Source organism: Chenopodium quinoa, unplaced genomic scaffold (genome assembly GCF_001683475.1).
Source record: "Chenopodium quinoa cultivar QQ74 unplaced genomic scaffold, ASM168347v1, whole genome shotgun sequence".
NCBI classification, from domain to species: Eukaryota; Viridiplantae; Streptophyta; class Magnoliopsida; order Caryophyllales; family Amaranthaceae; genus Chenopodium; species Chenopodium quinoa.
In genome coordinates, this window is record NW_018745684.1 from 3935054 (window position 1) to 3950768 (window position 15715).

Genomic DNA, 15715 nt, shown 5'->3' on the forward strand with positions numbered 1-15715 from the left:
AGTAAAAATTCAACACTATTCGATCCCATTGTATATCAAATTTAAATACTACTTTTGTTTCATATTATGTACAACAATTAGGTATTTTTTTGTTATCAATTGTTGCACATATTGCGAAACGAAGATAGTAAATACTTGAAACTTGTAATGTTAAAGGTCAAACTTAAAAAAAAAAAAAAGGAAAATAACATAAAGCATCCAACATATATCAAATTACAATGTTATTTTTTTTTTTAAAATAAAAAATTACTATTTTTACCTCTATTAAAGTCTTTAATGATTTAATCCATACAAAATATCAAAACTTAAATTTCGTCTAAATTATTGTCTTTATTACCGACTTATTGCCACAACACTACAAAAAGAATGCCTCTATTTTTTTTTATTTTTTTTCCGCCAATAAGTCGGTAACGAAGACAAATTTTATGGTGAGAATCATTAATCCATAATTATAAATTTTTTTTGAAGAAATTAATCCATAATTATATGATAAAGAGTAAAACACAAATTTCCAAAATTTAAACGTGTAAAAATAAATAATGAAAAGAAAAGGCTGGAAAAAAAATGGTAGGGAATAGACACGTAATGCTGTCGACAAGGCAGTAACCAGTTAGTTTCCCTTCCATCGAAGCTCTTCGTATTCTCACCAAAGAATTCCTTTCCTTCTCTTTCTCTCACCGCCTGTCCCCTCTTCTTTAATCTTTACTCTTAATTTTCCATTCTTTATTTATTCCTAATTAGTTCTTTTTTATTCTTTTAATTTTCTAACTACCCCTAAATAACTGGGAAAAATATCCCACCAAGATAAGATTTTTCCAATATTTTTACACTGATTAATGAATTCAAACACTTCTCAGATAAAAATTATTTGGTGGGTTTGAGTTCAACTTTGATTCTGTTTTTGGGATTTTTTTTTTTTTTTTTTTTCATTTGATTAATTTGATGGAAAACGGTATAGTTCTGGAAAACGGTGTTTGTCACAAGGATACTGGTAATGGAGGACAAGATATTTGGAATTGTGAAAATGGAGTCTCTTCATCTTCTTCTGCTGATCATCTCGTTGTTATGGTTCATGGCATTCTTGGCAGGTTTATATATATATATTTTTTTTTATTTTCATGCATTTATTTTTGTAATTTTGTAATTTGGGGTTTTGATCTGATCCTGTACATGATCATAACCTTGATTCTACTGGGTCAAACTTAGTTTCATGTTTGTATTGTTTAATTTCGGTTAATTGTTGGAAAACTCATGAAATTTTGGTTTGTTTTGATGAATTTTGAGTTGGTTATTAATTTATTATTGCATTTGTATATTTGTAACTAAAATTTTGGTTTTTTAATTGTTTGAAACTATATGCTTTCTGGAAAACTTCCTAGTTTGGATTTTTAATTTTTAAATGTTTTAAAAATCATGTTCTGTGATTCCATATTAGTTGGAGATAATTTTGTTTGTTTTCGTCGGTAGATTTAGTTTATGTAAACCTGTTTAAGCCCTTAATTGAACAAAATTGAAGTCATTTTCACAGTCCACTTTCTATTTATAAATTGGTAAATTGTGAAAATAGATGGGATTTATGATTGGATATGTTCATGACTGCAGTGCTGCTGATTGGAAGTTTGGAGCGGAGCAGTTTGTTAAAATGCTCCCAGATAAAGTATATGTTCATTGTAAGGATAATTTACCTTTATCCAACTTTGGTTTTTTGCTATATTGTAGAAGTAATCATATATAGCTATTTTCAGATTGCTAAGTAGACTTATAGCCTTTTCCTCTTTTGATCATCCTGCTCTCTGTGCTTGTTTCACGAGTTGTTGCTGCTTTGGTTACATATGAGGATAGGAAAAGATAGAATTGGAAATTAAAGAATGGTTTAACTCAAAGATGGGGGATTTTTTGAGTGATGAACTATGGTTAGGTTGTCCTGCAGAAATTTTCATCTGATTTATCATTCGTTTTTTCAGGCAGTGAAAAAAATGGGGCTACATTGACGCTAGATGGTGTTGACGTCATGGCCCAGAGATTGGCAGCAGAGGTTGGTTTGATATCAGCCTTACCTATATTGGCAAATCTTATTATAAAAGATATTGGCTGACTTTATGCCATTCTGTTTTCTGTTTGAATTATGTTTATGATTGAGCTTATCAATGCCAGGTGTTGGAGATCATTAAACAAATGCCCAATCTAAGGAAAATTTCAATTGTTGCACATTCTGTTGGTGGTTTGGTTGCAAGATATGCAATTGGTATTCTGTATCAACCTCCGAAAGGTGTTAATGCTGAGGATTCATCCACTACCAATTCTCATGAAAATGCAAGAGGTACTATTGGTGGTCTTGAAGCAGTCAACTTTATTACTGTAGCTACTCCTCATCTTGGTTCACGTGGTAATAAGCAGGTAATTTTTTCTGGGATGCTTGAATACCTTTTATGGTTTCCGAATATGTAAAATGTTTTCCTTAACTGGTCATCATACATTCTGTTTCCTTATCTATGTTTTATGACTTGTTATACAACTAATGGGTGAAGATTTACTCAGTTATTTTAAGAAATGAAATGAATTCAAGAAGTCATTTAGTAGCTGCATTTATAATGTGGTTGGATGTATGTATGCATCACCTGACAAGTATGCTATAACATAGTGGATTTTTTATTTTATTTTATTTTTTTACACATGATGAAGTGTATATCACTATACCAAATTTGTCAATGTATAATGTTGCTTAGAGGCGTTAGAGCTGTTAATCCCCAGTGACTTGACTGGGACACCCAGGATGTCAGGACAACTAAAACTAGATTTACCCATTCTGATTTATTGGATAAAACTTGATGTCCTTGTCTCAATAAAGGATCTCATTGATGATGCTGACCCTTTGGTCATCATGCCACATTAAATCATTAGTAAGTGAGTTGAAGGAGCAAATCCATGAGTTTGCAATTAGGAGGATCACTTGTGAAAAGATGATATGTAAATTGAAGGGGTAGTAACATAGGAGCCACACAGTAGATCTATGAACTTGTATTATTGTATTTTTTCATCTTTTTCTCAATGGGAATTGTGAATGAGATCATTGTGAATTTTGAATTCATCTCATTATTGTTTATTATAGGCTATTATGGTTTCACCTGAATTTTGATGCTAAACCTTCAGATCAAGAATCTGTAGGTTTTTAATCAATTCTTTCTTGGTTTTATAGGAAGGGGATTCTACTCTACTTTTTAGGGCTGGGATGGCGGTGATGTCATAGTTTTCTGATGGATCTTCTTAGTGTTCCTAGGTGTTGTTTTATGATGTATCCAAGAATCTCTTTTAGAAATAATATTATTTAGGTCTTGTCTCAAACTCAGTAAAGTTTTTGGCAGTTCGGTTATCTTTTGTGTCTGCAATAAGGGTTTAGGTCTAGAATTCAGATAGTATACAAGGATGCAGGACTTGAACCTATCTCTTCTTGCAAAGCGAACCTGCTAAGTGCTAAATGTATTAAGAAGAGACTGTTTAGACTCTGTAGTCAAGAGAACAATAGTAGAGATTGTAGACACCTACAGAGATGAAGTATGATGTCTATTATGTTGAAGACAAAAGAGAAACATCCTCAATAGGGCTGTGTTTCTGGTGATTTATGCTTTCTGGGTTTCGATGGGATAGACCTAATTTCCGTGGAATAAACTTATGGCGTTGTGTTCGTGCTTGATCCAATGCATTCTCCCACATCTTTTTTTGATTCAAATTTCGGCCTTTTAAAGGCATTTCTTGATGGATTTGCAGGTTGCAGCGCAACTGACATTCATGCTTTACCCCCTCATCCCCTTACCCTCTTGGTTCATGTATCTTGTCTTATTGTACCGGTTCCCTTTATTTGTGTCTGACTCATGCATATGATGACAAGTCTGCTAATTCCCTTATAGTTATCAGTATTATCATCCTCCTTGTATTTCTATGAATTTAATGTAATGTAAGCTTGTTGGTTGATACAATTCTTATCTATTGCTGGGTTTGTAGGTACCATTCCTCTTTGGTGTGACTGCTATTGAAAAGGTTGCTGGCCTTGTGATTCATTGGATCTTTAGAAAAACAGGTAGACATCTTTTCTTGACTGATGGGGATGATGAAGGGAAGCCTCCATTGCTTAAACGAATGGTGGAAGACAATAGTGAATATCGTTTCATGTATGTGTTGTAAATTTATTTATATATCTTGTTTGTATTTCTTTGTCCTTACTGCACGAGCGTGAATTGAAAACGGTGTGCTGGCCTTTGGTGCAGATCAGCTTTGCGGGCATTTAGACGTAGAGTGGCATATTCAAATGTTGGATATGATCGTATCCTTTCAGTGTTATAGGAATCTCATGTCATTCATGTACCTTATAGTTACTGTTTTTGTGATTGTCGGTATTATCTTTATTACTTTTGTCTCCTTTTACTATGACCTTTTAAGATATTGTGGGCTGGAGAACATCTTGTATCAGACGTATGAGTGAATTACCTAAGGTATTGACTGTCTTTTTTGTGTTGTATTCTATTATTATATGTGTATTTATTTATATTAAAATTTTTTATGGTGTGACTGACACATAAATCATTCTGGCCAGTGGGAAGATTCACTTAATGAGAAATACCCTCATATAGTCTATGAGGAACTTTGTGAAGCCCGTGAACCTAATCAAACTGCATCAGAAGAAGATCAATGCTGTGACAAAATAGAAGGTTGATTTGAAGTGTACTTTGCGGTTTGATTTCAAGCTTGTCTTAGTCATCTAGCCTATTTGTTCCGTATGCGCGCGTGTGTGTCTGCTTTCATCACTCGCTTCTTTTGACTTTCTCTTTTTCTTTTTTGGTGAATTTGTTTAGAGAGGGGGGGGGTTCCCTTTTCTATCCGGAGTATGTGCAACCAAACCTTGCATAGTGAATTAGTGACTTGAAAAGAGGTGAGACTGGGGCTTATCTTTTTAGCAGCCTGAGATTCTTTCTCTGTCTGACCAGACTTTGATATTGGCTTAGGATGAGGGGACCGTTATCCAGTCAAAAAACATGTGGCAGTATTGTGTGGAGGAAATCAAAGATTATGGTACAAGGGGATATTAACATGTTTATACTAAGATGTAATCATGGTGTGGATATGAGGGTCATAGGGGTCTTTCTTAGAATACAAATTAGTCATGAGCTTGATCTTCTGTTTTGTATACGCATTCTTTGAACAAAATCCATAACCTATTGGCTATATGGTATTAATAGTAAGATGTAATTAAATGAAATATGAACTTGCATATCTGTGAACCTATAAACTTCATGCACTAAGCTACATTGTTTGCCTTCTAATTCCTTTTGGAGTGTGAATCAATCACTCTCTTTATCTCTTTCACTTCATGCAAACATAATGAAAACAACCCCTCGAACATGGAGATTTGTGCAAGTTATCTAGTCTGCAATGACTTTATCGTATTTATGTACTAGTGCATTAAACATTTTTCAAGTGAATTCATTCTACTATTTTGGATCTGGTGTACTCAAGTAGGGGAGCCATTTTATTTTACTTCTTTATATATTTCCTGCTTCCAGCTGTCGTGAATTCTGCCTTTTCAGTCACCTGAATCTTTTGCTTTGGGTTTTTATTTGCAGAGGAACTTGTGACAGGTTTATCTCGTGTTCCATGGGAAAAGGTTGATGTCAGCTTCCACAGCAGTAGACTGAGGTTTGCAGCCCATAGCGTGATACAGGTCATTCATTCTCACTTTCCTTCTAGCCTATTGTGTATAGTTGTCTGTGTGTGCGTATTTTTGTTTGTTTGTCTCTGATTGTAGAAGAGTAGTTCAGTATTACATGTATGTTTAACCTGAAATTTAACAAGACTTAGGCTGGATCTATGAGTCGATTCCTGCATAATTGTTATAGATAGCTTTAATTTCTAAGGTGGGTGCACACTGCACACTAAAGATTTTGATATGTGCTTGAGAATACCATTATATTGCTGAGGCTGACTGTTAAATGCTTGTAACTCTTTTAGTCTTTATCAGGGATGTCTCCTTAAGCTGCTTTGCTTAAACATACTGTAGGAATTCTAATCCATTCATCTTTTCCAATTTTGTATACCCAACAAAGCTAGTTGCTTGTCAATTTGATTAGTTCAAGAATTCATTCCCTCTTTCAAAATAGTGTGAACGTGGACTCATCAGGAGACATCATTTGATGCATTGTCCACAAAGAATTGCTATTATGTTTCTGATTAGTCCACACAGTACGCAAATGCAACCATATCTAGGTTTATCAGGGAAAATAGAACTTTGTAGCTTTTGTCAGACTAAGTTTTGGAACTTGATAACTTAGAAAAAACAGACCAGATTATGGAATTGATTGTTTATTTTTTTAATTTTTAATTGATGATTGTAGCATTGAATGATTTTATAGATAAATATCAATTATCAAAGCTTGCTGTGCTCTAGTAGGAAGATAGCTCCTTGATATGATTATGCATGCTAGTTAAACTTTATGTAAAATTCACGCTCTCTGGTTGAAAGGATTATATTCCTTGTAAAACAAGGCATATCCCCTTCCAGTATCCTAGACTTCAGAGCAGAATTCGAGAATCGACTGTTTTTTTAAGTTGTTCACTTCGATTTAATTTTGTGTTCCTGATTACAGGTAAAAGAGCATTACATGCACACAGAAGGTGCAGATGTTATCCAACATATGATCGACCATTTTGTCATCTAAGTGGTTTTTGAATGTTACGCCTACATCAAGTTGTATGGTTCTTCAAGTCCCATTAATTCGAGCAGCTGATTTGCCTCTTGCATTAAACGATAGACATTTCAACGGATTTTCCTGTGGGAATTCTACTGCTTTGTCAAATCTTAACTGGTGCAGGTCCCTTTGGAGGTGGCCAGTGTATTTCTATGTTGCGAGTTGGGACCTATTCTTGTTTATGCTTAATTTTGTTGATTCATTATGGTTCAATTGTAAATGAATGTTACATATATAATGTACGAAGCATAAAGGGAAACTCAATTTGTATCTGCTGCAACAATTAAATGGATTGAAAAAGTTCAATCGATTATTTATTGTTCTTTCATTGTTCTTGAACTCAGCTACTAGTGTATGACTTGGGGTATGTGTCGGCCCTGTTGGGTGTTGTCTACGGTGAATTTCTAGTTGGTAGTTTGCCCGTTTAAAATGCACCCGAGCACCGTTACATCTTTGCATTTAGGGGAGTAACATTAATCTTATTAATATTCATATATAGTTCATTCATTCTTGCTAAGTACACCTTTGAGAGAAGATGAACCTAATATTTTTTTTTTTTTTGTATATTTGTATCCAACAATAATAATTGTTCTCACTGTTCGCTAACTACATCAATCACAGTTGTCCACATTTTCAAATTTGGGTACCTTAGCTATTTCTAAAAGTAATTTGTATGGTGCACAATAATATTATGTACGAAGTAGAGTACTTCATACATCCTTTGTTCTTAGGTATTGCAATAATTACCATTTTAAAATTTTACAAATATTACAACATTTTCTTATTTGAACATGTTTTCTCTCTTTCTCTCTCCTTATCACATAGGTTCCTATCTTTATTTCTTTTTACTTCCTCCGTTCTTTTTTACTTACATGTTTCTTTTATCACACTTGTCGATGCACAACTTTAACCATCAATAACTTTATTTCTTTATAAATAAAAATTATAAAAGTTATATATTATGATAGTACATATTGAGACGATTAGAACAAGATTCCAATACATATGTTTCTTCTTACATATAATTCACAAATACGGTGAAAGGAATGATGGTGAATAGTGTAAAAGTCAAAGCAGGTCAAGTAAAAAAGAACAGAGAAAGTATCTCTCTTTTCTTAAAGTCCGTGTCTCATTCCTATATTGCAATATTTGAGAAACGGAGGAAGTATTTGCATTTTTTTTTAAATAACCTGTAAACGGTTTAGATGTGAATGTGAATTGTAGCCGAAATAATTTTATAATGAGTGCTACATAACCAAAACTAACTTAAAAAACTTGGAATTAATAAGTAAAGCATAAAAAATGCGTGATAAAAACAAAGCATAGGAAAGTTGGATACTTGATGATTTGTGGCAGTATACAATAATGTAGGTTTATATACAGTGAACATTGTTATGACAAAAATGGGTACGTGTTACCTTCCTACAATTACCACACACACTAACATGCAATTCCTGCATGATAAGCTACCCAACACGTGCCTCTCCTCTGTTCTCCACGTGCCCCCTCCTTCTCCTTTATAAACCATCTTCACACCTTTTACAAACCATCCTCAGTTCATCTTACATTCTATCAAGTTTTCCATTTAAATACGCGTACAAGTTTTACTATATCATCTGTAAAAATGGCAGATTACATGCAACACGGTGGTCAGCACATGACCTCGAGCCAGTACCCAGGGCAGCAGCAGCAGCCACGAGCTCATCAGGTGATCAAGGCGGCCACCGCGATAACAGCAGGCGGATCGCTCTTAGTACTTTCCGCACTAACGCTAGCAGGAACCGTGATTGCCTTGACTATAGCCACGCCGTTGCTGGTGATATTCAGCCCGGTGTTGGTGCCAGCAGCCATCACAGTTGTGCTGTTGATCTGTGGGTTTTTGTCCTCGGGTGGGTTCGGGGTCGCGGCGTTGTCGGTGTTGGCTTGGATATACAGGTACATGACGGGACACCACCCGCCCGGGTCTGATCAGTTGGAGCAAGCGAGGATGAAGCTGTCGGGTAAGACGAGGGATGCTAGAGAAAAGGGTGAACACTTTGTTCAGCAGGCAACCGGAGGAACTCATGCTACTCAGCAGAGTTCTTGATTTCCAAGTATAAATAATTAAGGTTCGTTGTTGGATGGTGCTACCTAGCTAGCTAAGTTGAAGTTTATGGCCTTCAATAAGAACTTTGACGTCGGATCGAAGAAAATGGCCTGGTGATCGATGAGGGGGTATGGTTAGGTTTTGGGGGAATAATTGAAGTATTTATTTTGAGGGTTTATAGATTGTGCTTTAATTAGTTTGTAATTGTGCCTTTTTTTTTTTTTTTTTTTTTTTTTTTTTTGGTATGTTGAATTTCATTCCCCTTTTAGTTATGGTTAATTTCTGTGGTTTTATCATGTGCATTTCATATTGTTAATTAGCTCTTTTGAATGAATAACGTTAAATTTTGATAGTTTAGCTAAGTTAATTAGATGGTTAAAAAAAAAGTTAATTAGATTGGCGCAAAATGCTACTCTTTCATGTTCACATCTTAAGCATGATGTTGTCGGATTTTAATTAGTAGATTGTAATTTTAAACTACTCTTTTAATAATGCTTCGTATTAGTAGACTAGTAGCTAATATAGCTAGCTATAGTACGAAGTGCGCAATAAGAAAGTGTTAAAGACATTATTTAATCAAGGTAACATCCAACTAATTTAACACACCCTAATACCCTATTCAACCAATTTAAACATGTATTAAATTTGTTCATTGAACTTAACTTCTCCTCGATTATAAATTTTTGGTAGGCCTATTATGCTTCCAAACATCTAGAAGACACCCTACTTTCAATTTAATTTTTGGAAAAATTTCTTTGAAATTGGTCTAAAACTGAATAGCCTTCAATTTTAGGCAATTTTTAACTTTTTTGAAACACATACCTCAAGACTATGGGATGCTATTCACTCTTAAATTGATATTTAAGAAGCAAAGTTAATGGTTCCAACAATCATAGTAGCCTCCCTGGGTCTCATGCAATGGGATCCACAGGAAGCTCCTCGTCTTCCATCTTTTAGACCAATTTTGAAATTTTTTCTAAAATTAAATTGGAAATTTGGAAGTGTGAGATGTCTTTTGTGATAATAAAAGTTGGTTTAAAATCATAATAGTGTACAAAAGGGTTATAAAGTCCCGATTGAGTTAAGTCCTATGCCATGGGTGCTTGTAAAATCTATTGAAATGGTGGTCAAGATTTGTAAAAGATGGTCCCAATCACCAATACTGTACTAGGCATTTCATGGTTCAATTAAGGTGTTGGAAATTCTTCAATTGAAAGATTATTATACACGTATTCAGATCATTTTTGGAGATTTGAGACCCGTGTTGAGTAATGGGGGAATCATATACTATACGACGGGAATCGTGTCCGAAACCAACTAAATTGATAGTTATTAGTAGGTATTTAGCCTCCGATGAACATAGAAAATGGCCAAGTGTAAGTATTTATCGCTCTAAATAAACAACCAACATCAACAAAGGTGTGACAACCCGATGAAGGATTCCAACACCTTAATAGGTTCACAAAATGGCTACTTATTGGTTATTGGAACCATTGGCAACCTTATCGCTCTAAATTAACAATGATTTTCCAGATAGCCATGTATGTTATTGAACTTAAATCATTTTCGGAACTTTATAAACCTAAGTATATGTATATTATGGCTTCAAAAACAACTTTATGATCTCATAAGACATCTGGCCTCCAACTTCCAATTTAATTTCAGTAAAATTTTCGAAAGTGGTTCAAAAGTGTGGATTATAATAATCTTTAATATTAGAGAATTTCAATTATTTCGGATCCGAAAAGGATAGAAGACAGAGTGCTTTCCATGGGCCTCACGAGATGTTGAAAGCCTACTTTGAAGGTTGGAGCCATCTAATTTAATTTGTTTCCTAACGACCAATTTAATTAGATGGTTGTGGACAAAATATAGTCAAGGTGATCCCAGCCCGTGACTGTGGGCGTACATGGGTTCAAACGATCTTTTATATGGCGACTAGATACACCCCAATCACTTGATTTTTCGACATGGAGTTTTGATCATATCTCCCAAACTGGTCTTTGAAGAACATATAAAAGGGTCGGTGTAACATATATACATCACTTTGAACGACCAATAACAAAAAAAAGGTGTGATAACCCGATGAAAGATTAATAACCATTGCTTACAACTGTTGACTACCATTTCAACAAAATTTCCATTTAGTCATGTCATTGAAGTTAACTCATTTTCGAGACTTTATAAACCTTTTGTGCGACATTTAATGGTTCCAGACAAACTTTAATGATCCCAAAAGATACTTTGCATTCTAATTTAATTTTGGATTTTTCACAAAAATTGGTCCAAAAACGTGAATTATAGCCTTCAATTCTAAAGAATTTTTAACTTAGTTAAACCCAGAAAAGACAACAGATGAGGTGCTTCCCATAGATCCCAAGAGACCATAGAAGCTACTTAGATAATTGGAACCATTTATTTTGCTTCTTAACTATCAATTTAATTTGTTCGCGCGGACACAATTATCAGAAGAATAACTCAAAACTTAAGTATAGGTAAGTTGTAACCCATGAAAACATTACGTACATTATATTATTAATGGAAATTCGAAAAGATAATTACAAACTAGTGACGGAATTACAATACACATACGATACATGATTATAATGTCATGTAAGATGTAATAAACATGAAGAAGTGAGTCATCAAGAGGGCCACGACCTACATTACATGCATGCCATGCATGAATACATGCCTATCTTCACACGTAAAAACTGCATCTTTGTTTCCCTTCTTCCATATCCAGCTTTACCAAATCTGTTACACCTACCTTTTTAATTAAACGCTAAAGAACAACCAGCATAACAACCATCCTGTAATTCAAAAATTAAATTAATGTTAAAAGAAAATGTTATTAGTAACTAGCAAGAAGAAACTTTAGTATAAATAAGCTAGGATCTTGCAAACACAAGTTGTAGAAAAATAAGCTATATAAAATCTCCTAAATTTTCTACCCTAATTAATTAGTATATATTAGAATTATTTAATTTGTTGTTTACCTTACATTTAAACCGATCGATCATTTGATCTTCAATTCCAACCTTCAACCAGCCAACAAATCCGACACCCAATCAAATCTCGACCCATTTTCTCTATTAACGTTGTTGTTTTCCACTTGATTGTTATTGTAGACCTTGTAGTAGTCACTAAGATTAAGCATTCTTAGAGTCTCCAAAAACTCCAATTTTAATTCTTGAGGCCTTTCCCTTGGTGGGGCACTACTACTAGTAGTAGTACTACTACTACTAGCAAGTTGAAGTTCCCATAAAGCCGAGGTGGGCGTGGGAGCCGTATTGGACGTCCTAGGGCGTCCAATCACACCCACCTCACGTCCGCCACTAGTGCTGCTAATGCGAGTAGCAGCACTAGTGGCGGACAATGATGGCTTAACAGGCGGGGCCTGTAAATCAAGTTGTTGAGTACGGAGGGCTAGTCGGACCCACTTAGGAATGTGGGCCATTGGTTCAGCTCGAAGTTGCTTCAACGAGTGGGCGAAAAAGCAGATTGGACGGGTGCAGCGGTTACCTGCATTGCAAAACCGGGTTCGGTACTTGGTTGGGTGGAGCCAGTACTCGAACACACCGTGGGCGTATTCGCAAAGCTCGCCTCTTGGGCAGTTTCCGCTTGAGGCCCGATAGTCCGGGCAGGAAACCGCCACGTAGAGCACCTTCTTTAGGTCACGCCTTCTAGCCCGTTCGCCTTGGTGGGCGTACGGGCAGATGGTCCAGTCATGTGCCCTCATCAAAGGGCACCTCTTGACCTTGAAGCTGTACATTCTGAACTCATCTGACTCGAAGTTATCGGGTTCAAAGTCTGTATCAGCAAACGGGTTTGGGTATCGGGTTCGGTTATCGTAGGCGTTGGAGTATTCTCTTAACATGTTCTCCACGTCTACCCTATACATGTTTCCCTTTCCTTTTCTCAAATAAATGCAGAGTTGTAATGTGTTTCTTTTTGGTGAAACTTCAGAAGATGATAAAAAATGTAGTATAGAATTAATGATGTTAGAGATGATTGAGAAATCGATCCATGACGATGATGATGAAGATGAACATACAAGAATGATGAAAATGTATGCTTAGAAGTTAGAATATAAAAAAAATGTGAACAAGTTTATATGAAATGTATGGTGAATTGAAGTGATTGAGAAAGTAGGGCGAAGGAGTTCGTTTATATAGACAAGTAAACATTAATGCTAGTGTAGAGCATCATCCTCCTAAAATATGTACTTCGTATGTTTTTTCACAGAAGTATAGAGAAAAAGTTGTCTTTTGCTTCACAATTTCAACTTAAATCTTTAAATTAAATATCCTTATTTCAAATATTGTTCCTTTTTTTTTTTTTTTTTTTTTTTTTTTTTTGTAAAATGTATTAATTGATGTGGTTTCGAATTTTTAAGGTTAAGTAATTAATAATTAAATAAACATTTCATTAGATATTGAAAGGTAGAGTCTAGCTAGCTATTTATTAGTCAATTAAACCTTGATTAATGAACACCGGGAAACAAAAATTAGCGAATAAGTAAGATTTATACAGTTCAGCATAATTTGGAATGAGTTCATGTTTTGATAAATACAACATATATGTCTCGTATCGGCGATCCAAATTGAAATTTCCAGAACGAACTAAACGAGGACTAAACACAATCTATTACGTATGTAGTATATATGTTTGTTGACTATTACCTAAACTTTTCCGGATTTGAATCGGAATGGATATTATTCCAAAAAGAAATATTGGATTTTGAATCTTTTTGTGATTGATAAAATTAAAATTGACTACACTAACACGACAATCTTGCAACTGTTATTGCATGTATGGAACATTTAGGAAAATGATGCAAGGTTAGAGTGTGTTTTATTCACCTAATTATCTCTTATATGTGAAAGGAAATTTAATGGGCTTCACAAAAGGAAATTTAATGAGCGCGCATCACAAAAGGAAAATTAAGAGTAAACTTATGCGGTTATACCATCCTTCATAATGCCTCATTGGCTCACCAATCTTTGTCATCGAAATTTAGTTGTTCTCATAATTATACCTTATGTGTGAAATAAAGCAAGTTAATTAATATTGTGTTCTATTCACCTAATTTTCACTTATTTGAACTTATCTTATCTTATCATCACTTATTTGAACTTATTAGAGCTTATTAAAACTTATTGTAGTTGTAATTTATTTGTACATGGTTAACCCTAATCAGAACTTACCTTACTGTTTTTTTTTAACACCACTTATCTAAATTTATTACACCCGAAATAAGTGAAAATAAGGTGAATAGAACCAACTCTAAGTGTACATTTCCTTCATATAATTATCAAAATTGGAAATAAATTAGTTTTTTTATTTTTTTTATTTTTATTTTTTTTATGTTTGTGTGTGTGTGTGCGTGCGTGTGCGCACGCGCATATGGAAGACTCAATTTTTTGCCATTTTTATACTACTTTCGTTTCTTATTATGTGCAACAAAGGAATATTTTATATCTCACAAATAATACCCTTTTGTTGTATATAATAAGAAACAAAGGTAATGTAAGAATGTCTATTATCAAAATCCTAAAGGTGTTAAGTGTCAATAGAAAAAAATATGCTAAAGGTGTGTTCAACTTCTTAAACTATACTTGAAAATGCCTCAAATTAAATTGTTAGCCACATAACCACATTCTAGTTACAAAGCCTAAATTAAATTGAGTTTCTTTTATGAATCTAAATGTAAAATTAACTTACGAAATAAATTAAAAGTTCAAATGTTATTATTTTTTTATTTTATTTTTTTCCTTTAACTTGTAATTAAAGGAATATATAAAGCATAGAGTATCGTGTGAGATATGAATAGTTAAGCAAGCTGATCCATACTTTTCATTTACAAGATTGAATGTTACAATTAAACTTTAACTTAGGATTCCAGTGGTTTTTCCAGGTTTTCGAATTGGTTGTTATTTTTGTATTAAAATAAAATTTAAATCTACCAACTTTATTTTGAGGAAGACAAGCTTTTTAAGCTACTGTATATGTATTGCATGCATGAACACGTATTTGAAAAGCCCATAAAAAATACAACAAAAACTTGAGTAACACGTGTTGAGGGTGGTTAATCAAGCTTCCAAAAATGCTGACTCGTTATTACCGGCCATGCATGCATTCTACGGAGTACTAGAGAGGAAGCGTAGTCAAATCATCTCAGCTCCCGTAAATACTGCATGCGTTTTTCTCATACCCTGGAAATTATCTTTTAGTCAAATATTGCCTTCGTGTCATATTAGTTGCACCAATTCTTTTCGTAAAACAATCCAAATCAGTTGCAACACTTCTATGGAGTATAAAAAGAACAAAAGATCGAACCATTTTTTTTTTCTTTTGCTTATTTTGAACGTGTTTGAAAACGGTAAATTAGAAGGATTTTTACTCATATTCCTTAAATGACTATGGTACACTTAACTCTAAACAAGACACTACAAAATTAGAAAATTATATGTTAGTCAAACTAATGTGACAAATCCAACAGAAGGAGTCTTTGTAATCAGGCCTTTTTTCATTAGTTGATGTAGAAAGAAACCGCCTTTGCTAAATAAAAAGCAACACTACTCTACATTTACAAGATGATATTCATGTATACTATTTCAAAATTAACTTTCTCCGTCACATGAAAATTGAGACAATGACTTTGCTTTGTACATAGACTTTGGGGAGAAAATTTACTTCAAGTAACACTTAAACTCATCCCCATTAATCCATTATACCAAGTAACTTGTTAGTAGAATGAATGATACTTAAATCCCATATTAGGACGAATATGATTATAAATTTCAGATGATAAAAATATAGTATACATATCAAACATTCCCAACATCAAGGTTATACTTCAATGAGTTCAATCCACTTTTGAATTTAC

General features: G+C 34.1%; 3 protein-coding genes across 4 annotated transcripts; 2 read left to right on the forward strand and 1 right to left on the reverse strand.

Annotated features, from left to right (window-relative positions):
* The first annotated feature begins 559 nt into the window (after positions 1-559).
* On the forward strand, positions 560-7065 carry LOC110717689 (putative lipase YOR059C). 2 transcript variants are annotated; one of them, XM_021896453.1, is made up of 10 exons: positions 562-1088; positions 1603-1670; positions 1965-2035; positions 2155-2397; positions 4000-4166; positions 4263-4318; positions 4435-4487; positions 4589-4703; positions 5616-5713; positions 6636-7065. In XM_021896453.1, the coding sequence occupies exons 1-10, from the start codon at positions 943-945 to the stop codon at positions 6705-6707; spliced, it is 1089 nt and encodes a 362-aa protein (XP_021752145.1). In that variant the 5' UTR covers positions 562-942; the 3' UTR covers positions 6708-7065. The 2 variants fall into 2 exon arrangements, with proteins under 2 accessions (XP_021752146.1, XP_021752145.1); XM_021896454.1 differs by lacking the exon at positions 6636-7065 and having other exon boundaries at positions 560-1088; positions 4589-4726; positions 5616-5695.
* A 1188-nt stretch (positions 7066-8253) lies between these two features.
* LOC110717700 (oleosin 1-like) lies at positions 8254-9119 on the forward strand. The gene has a single exon (XM_021896464.1). It carries the CDS (start codon positions 8362-8364, stop codon positions 8821-8823), a length of 462 nt encoding a protein of 153 aa, XP_021752156.1. The 5' UTR covers positions 8254-8361; the 3' UTR covers positions 8824-9119.
* Positions 9120-11866: 2747 nt separating this feature from the next.
* On the reverse strand, positions 11867-12727 carry LOC110717614 (zinc finger CCCH domain-containing protein 23-like). Its single transcript, XM_021896360.1, has one exon. The coding sequence runs from the start codon at positions 12725-12727 to the stop codon at positions 11867-11869; it is 861 nt and encodes a 286-aa protein (XP_021752052.1).
* Positions 12728-15715: the final 2988 nt, after the last annotated feature.

Bases quoted from the DNA above. Each gene is read 5' to 3' on its own strand.
- LOC110717689 (XM_021896453.1), top strand. From the start codon at position 943: ATGGAAAACGGTATAGTTCTGGAAAACGGTGTTTGTCACAAGGATACT. The intron at 1,671-1,964 runs GTAAGGATAATT...TCGTTTTTTCAG, and splicing joins AGATAAAGTATATGTTCATT to GCAGTGAAAAAAATGGGGCT. The intron at 4,704-5,615 runs GTTGATTTGAAG...TTTTATTTGCAG, and splicing joins ATGCTGTGACAAAATAGAAG to AGGAACTTGTGACAGGTTTA.
- LOC110717700 (XM_021896464.1), top strand. From the start codon at position 8,362: ATGGCAGATTACATGCAACACGGTGGTCAGCACATGACCTCGAGCCAG.
- LOC110717614 (XM_021896360.1), bottom strand. From the start codon at position 12,727: ATGTATAGGGTAGACGTGGAGAACATGTTAAGAGAATACTCCAACGCC.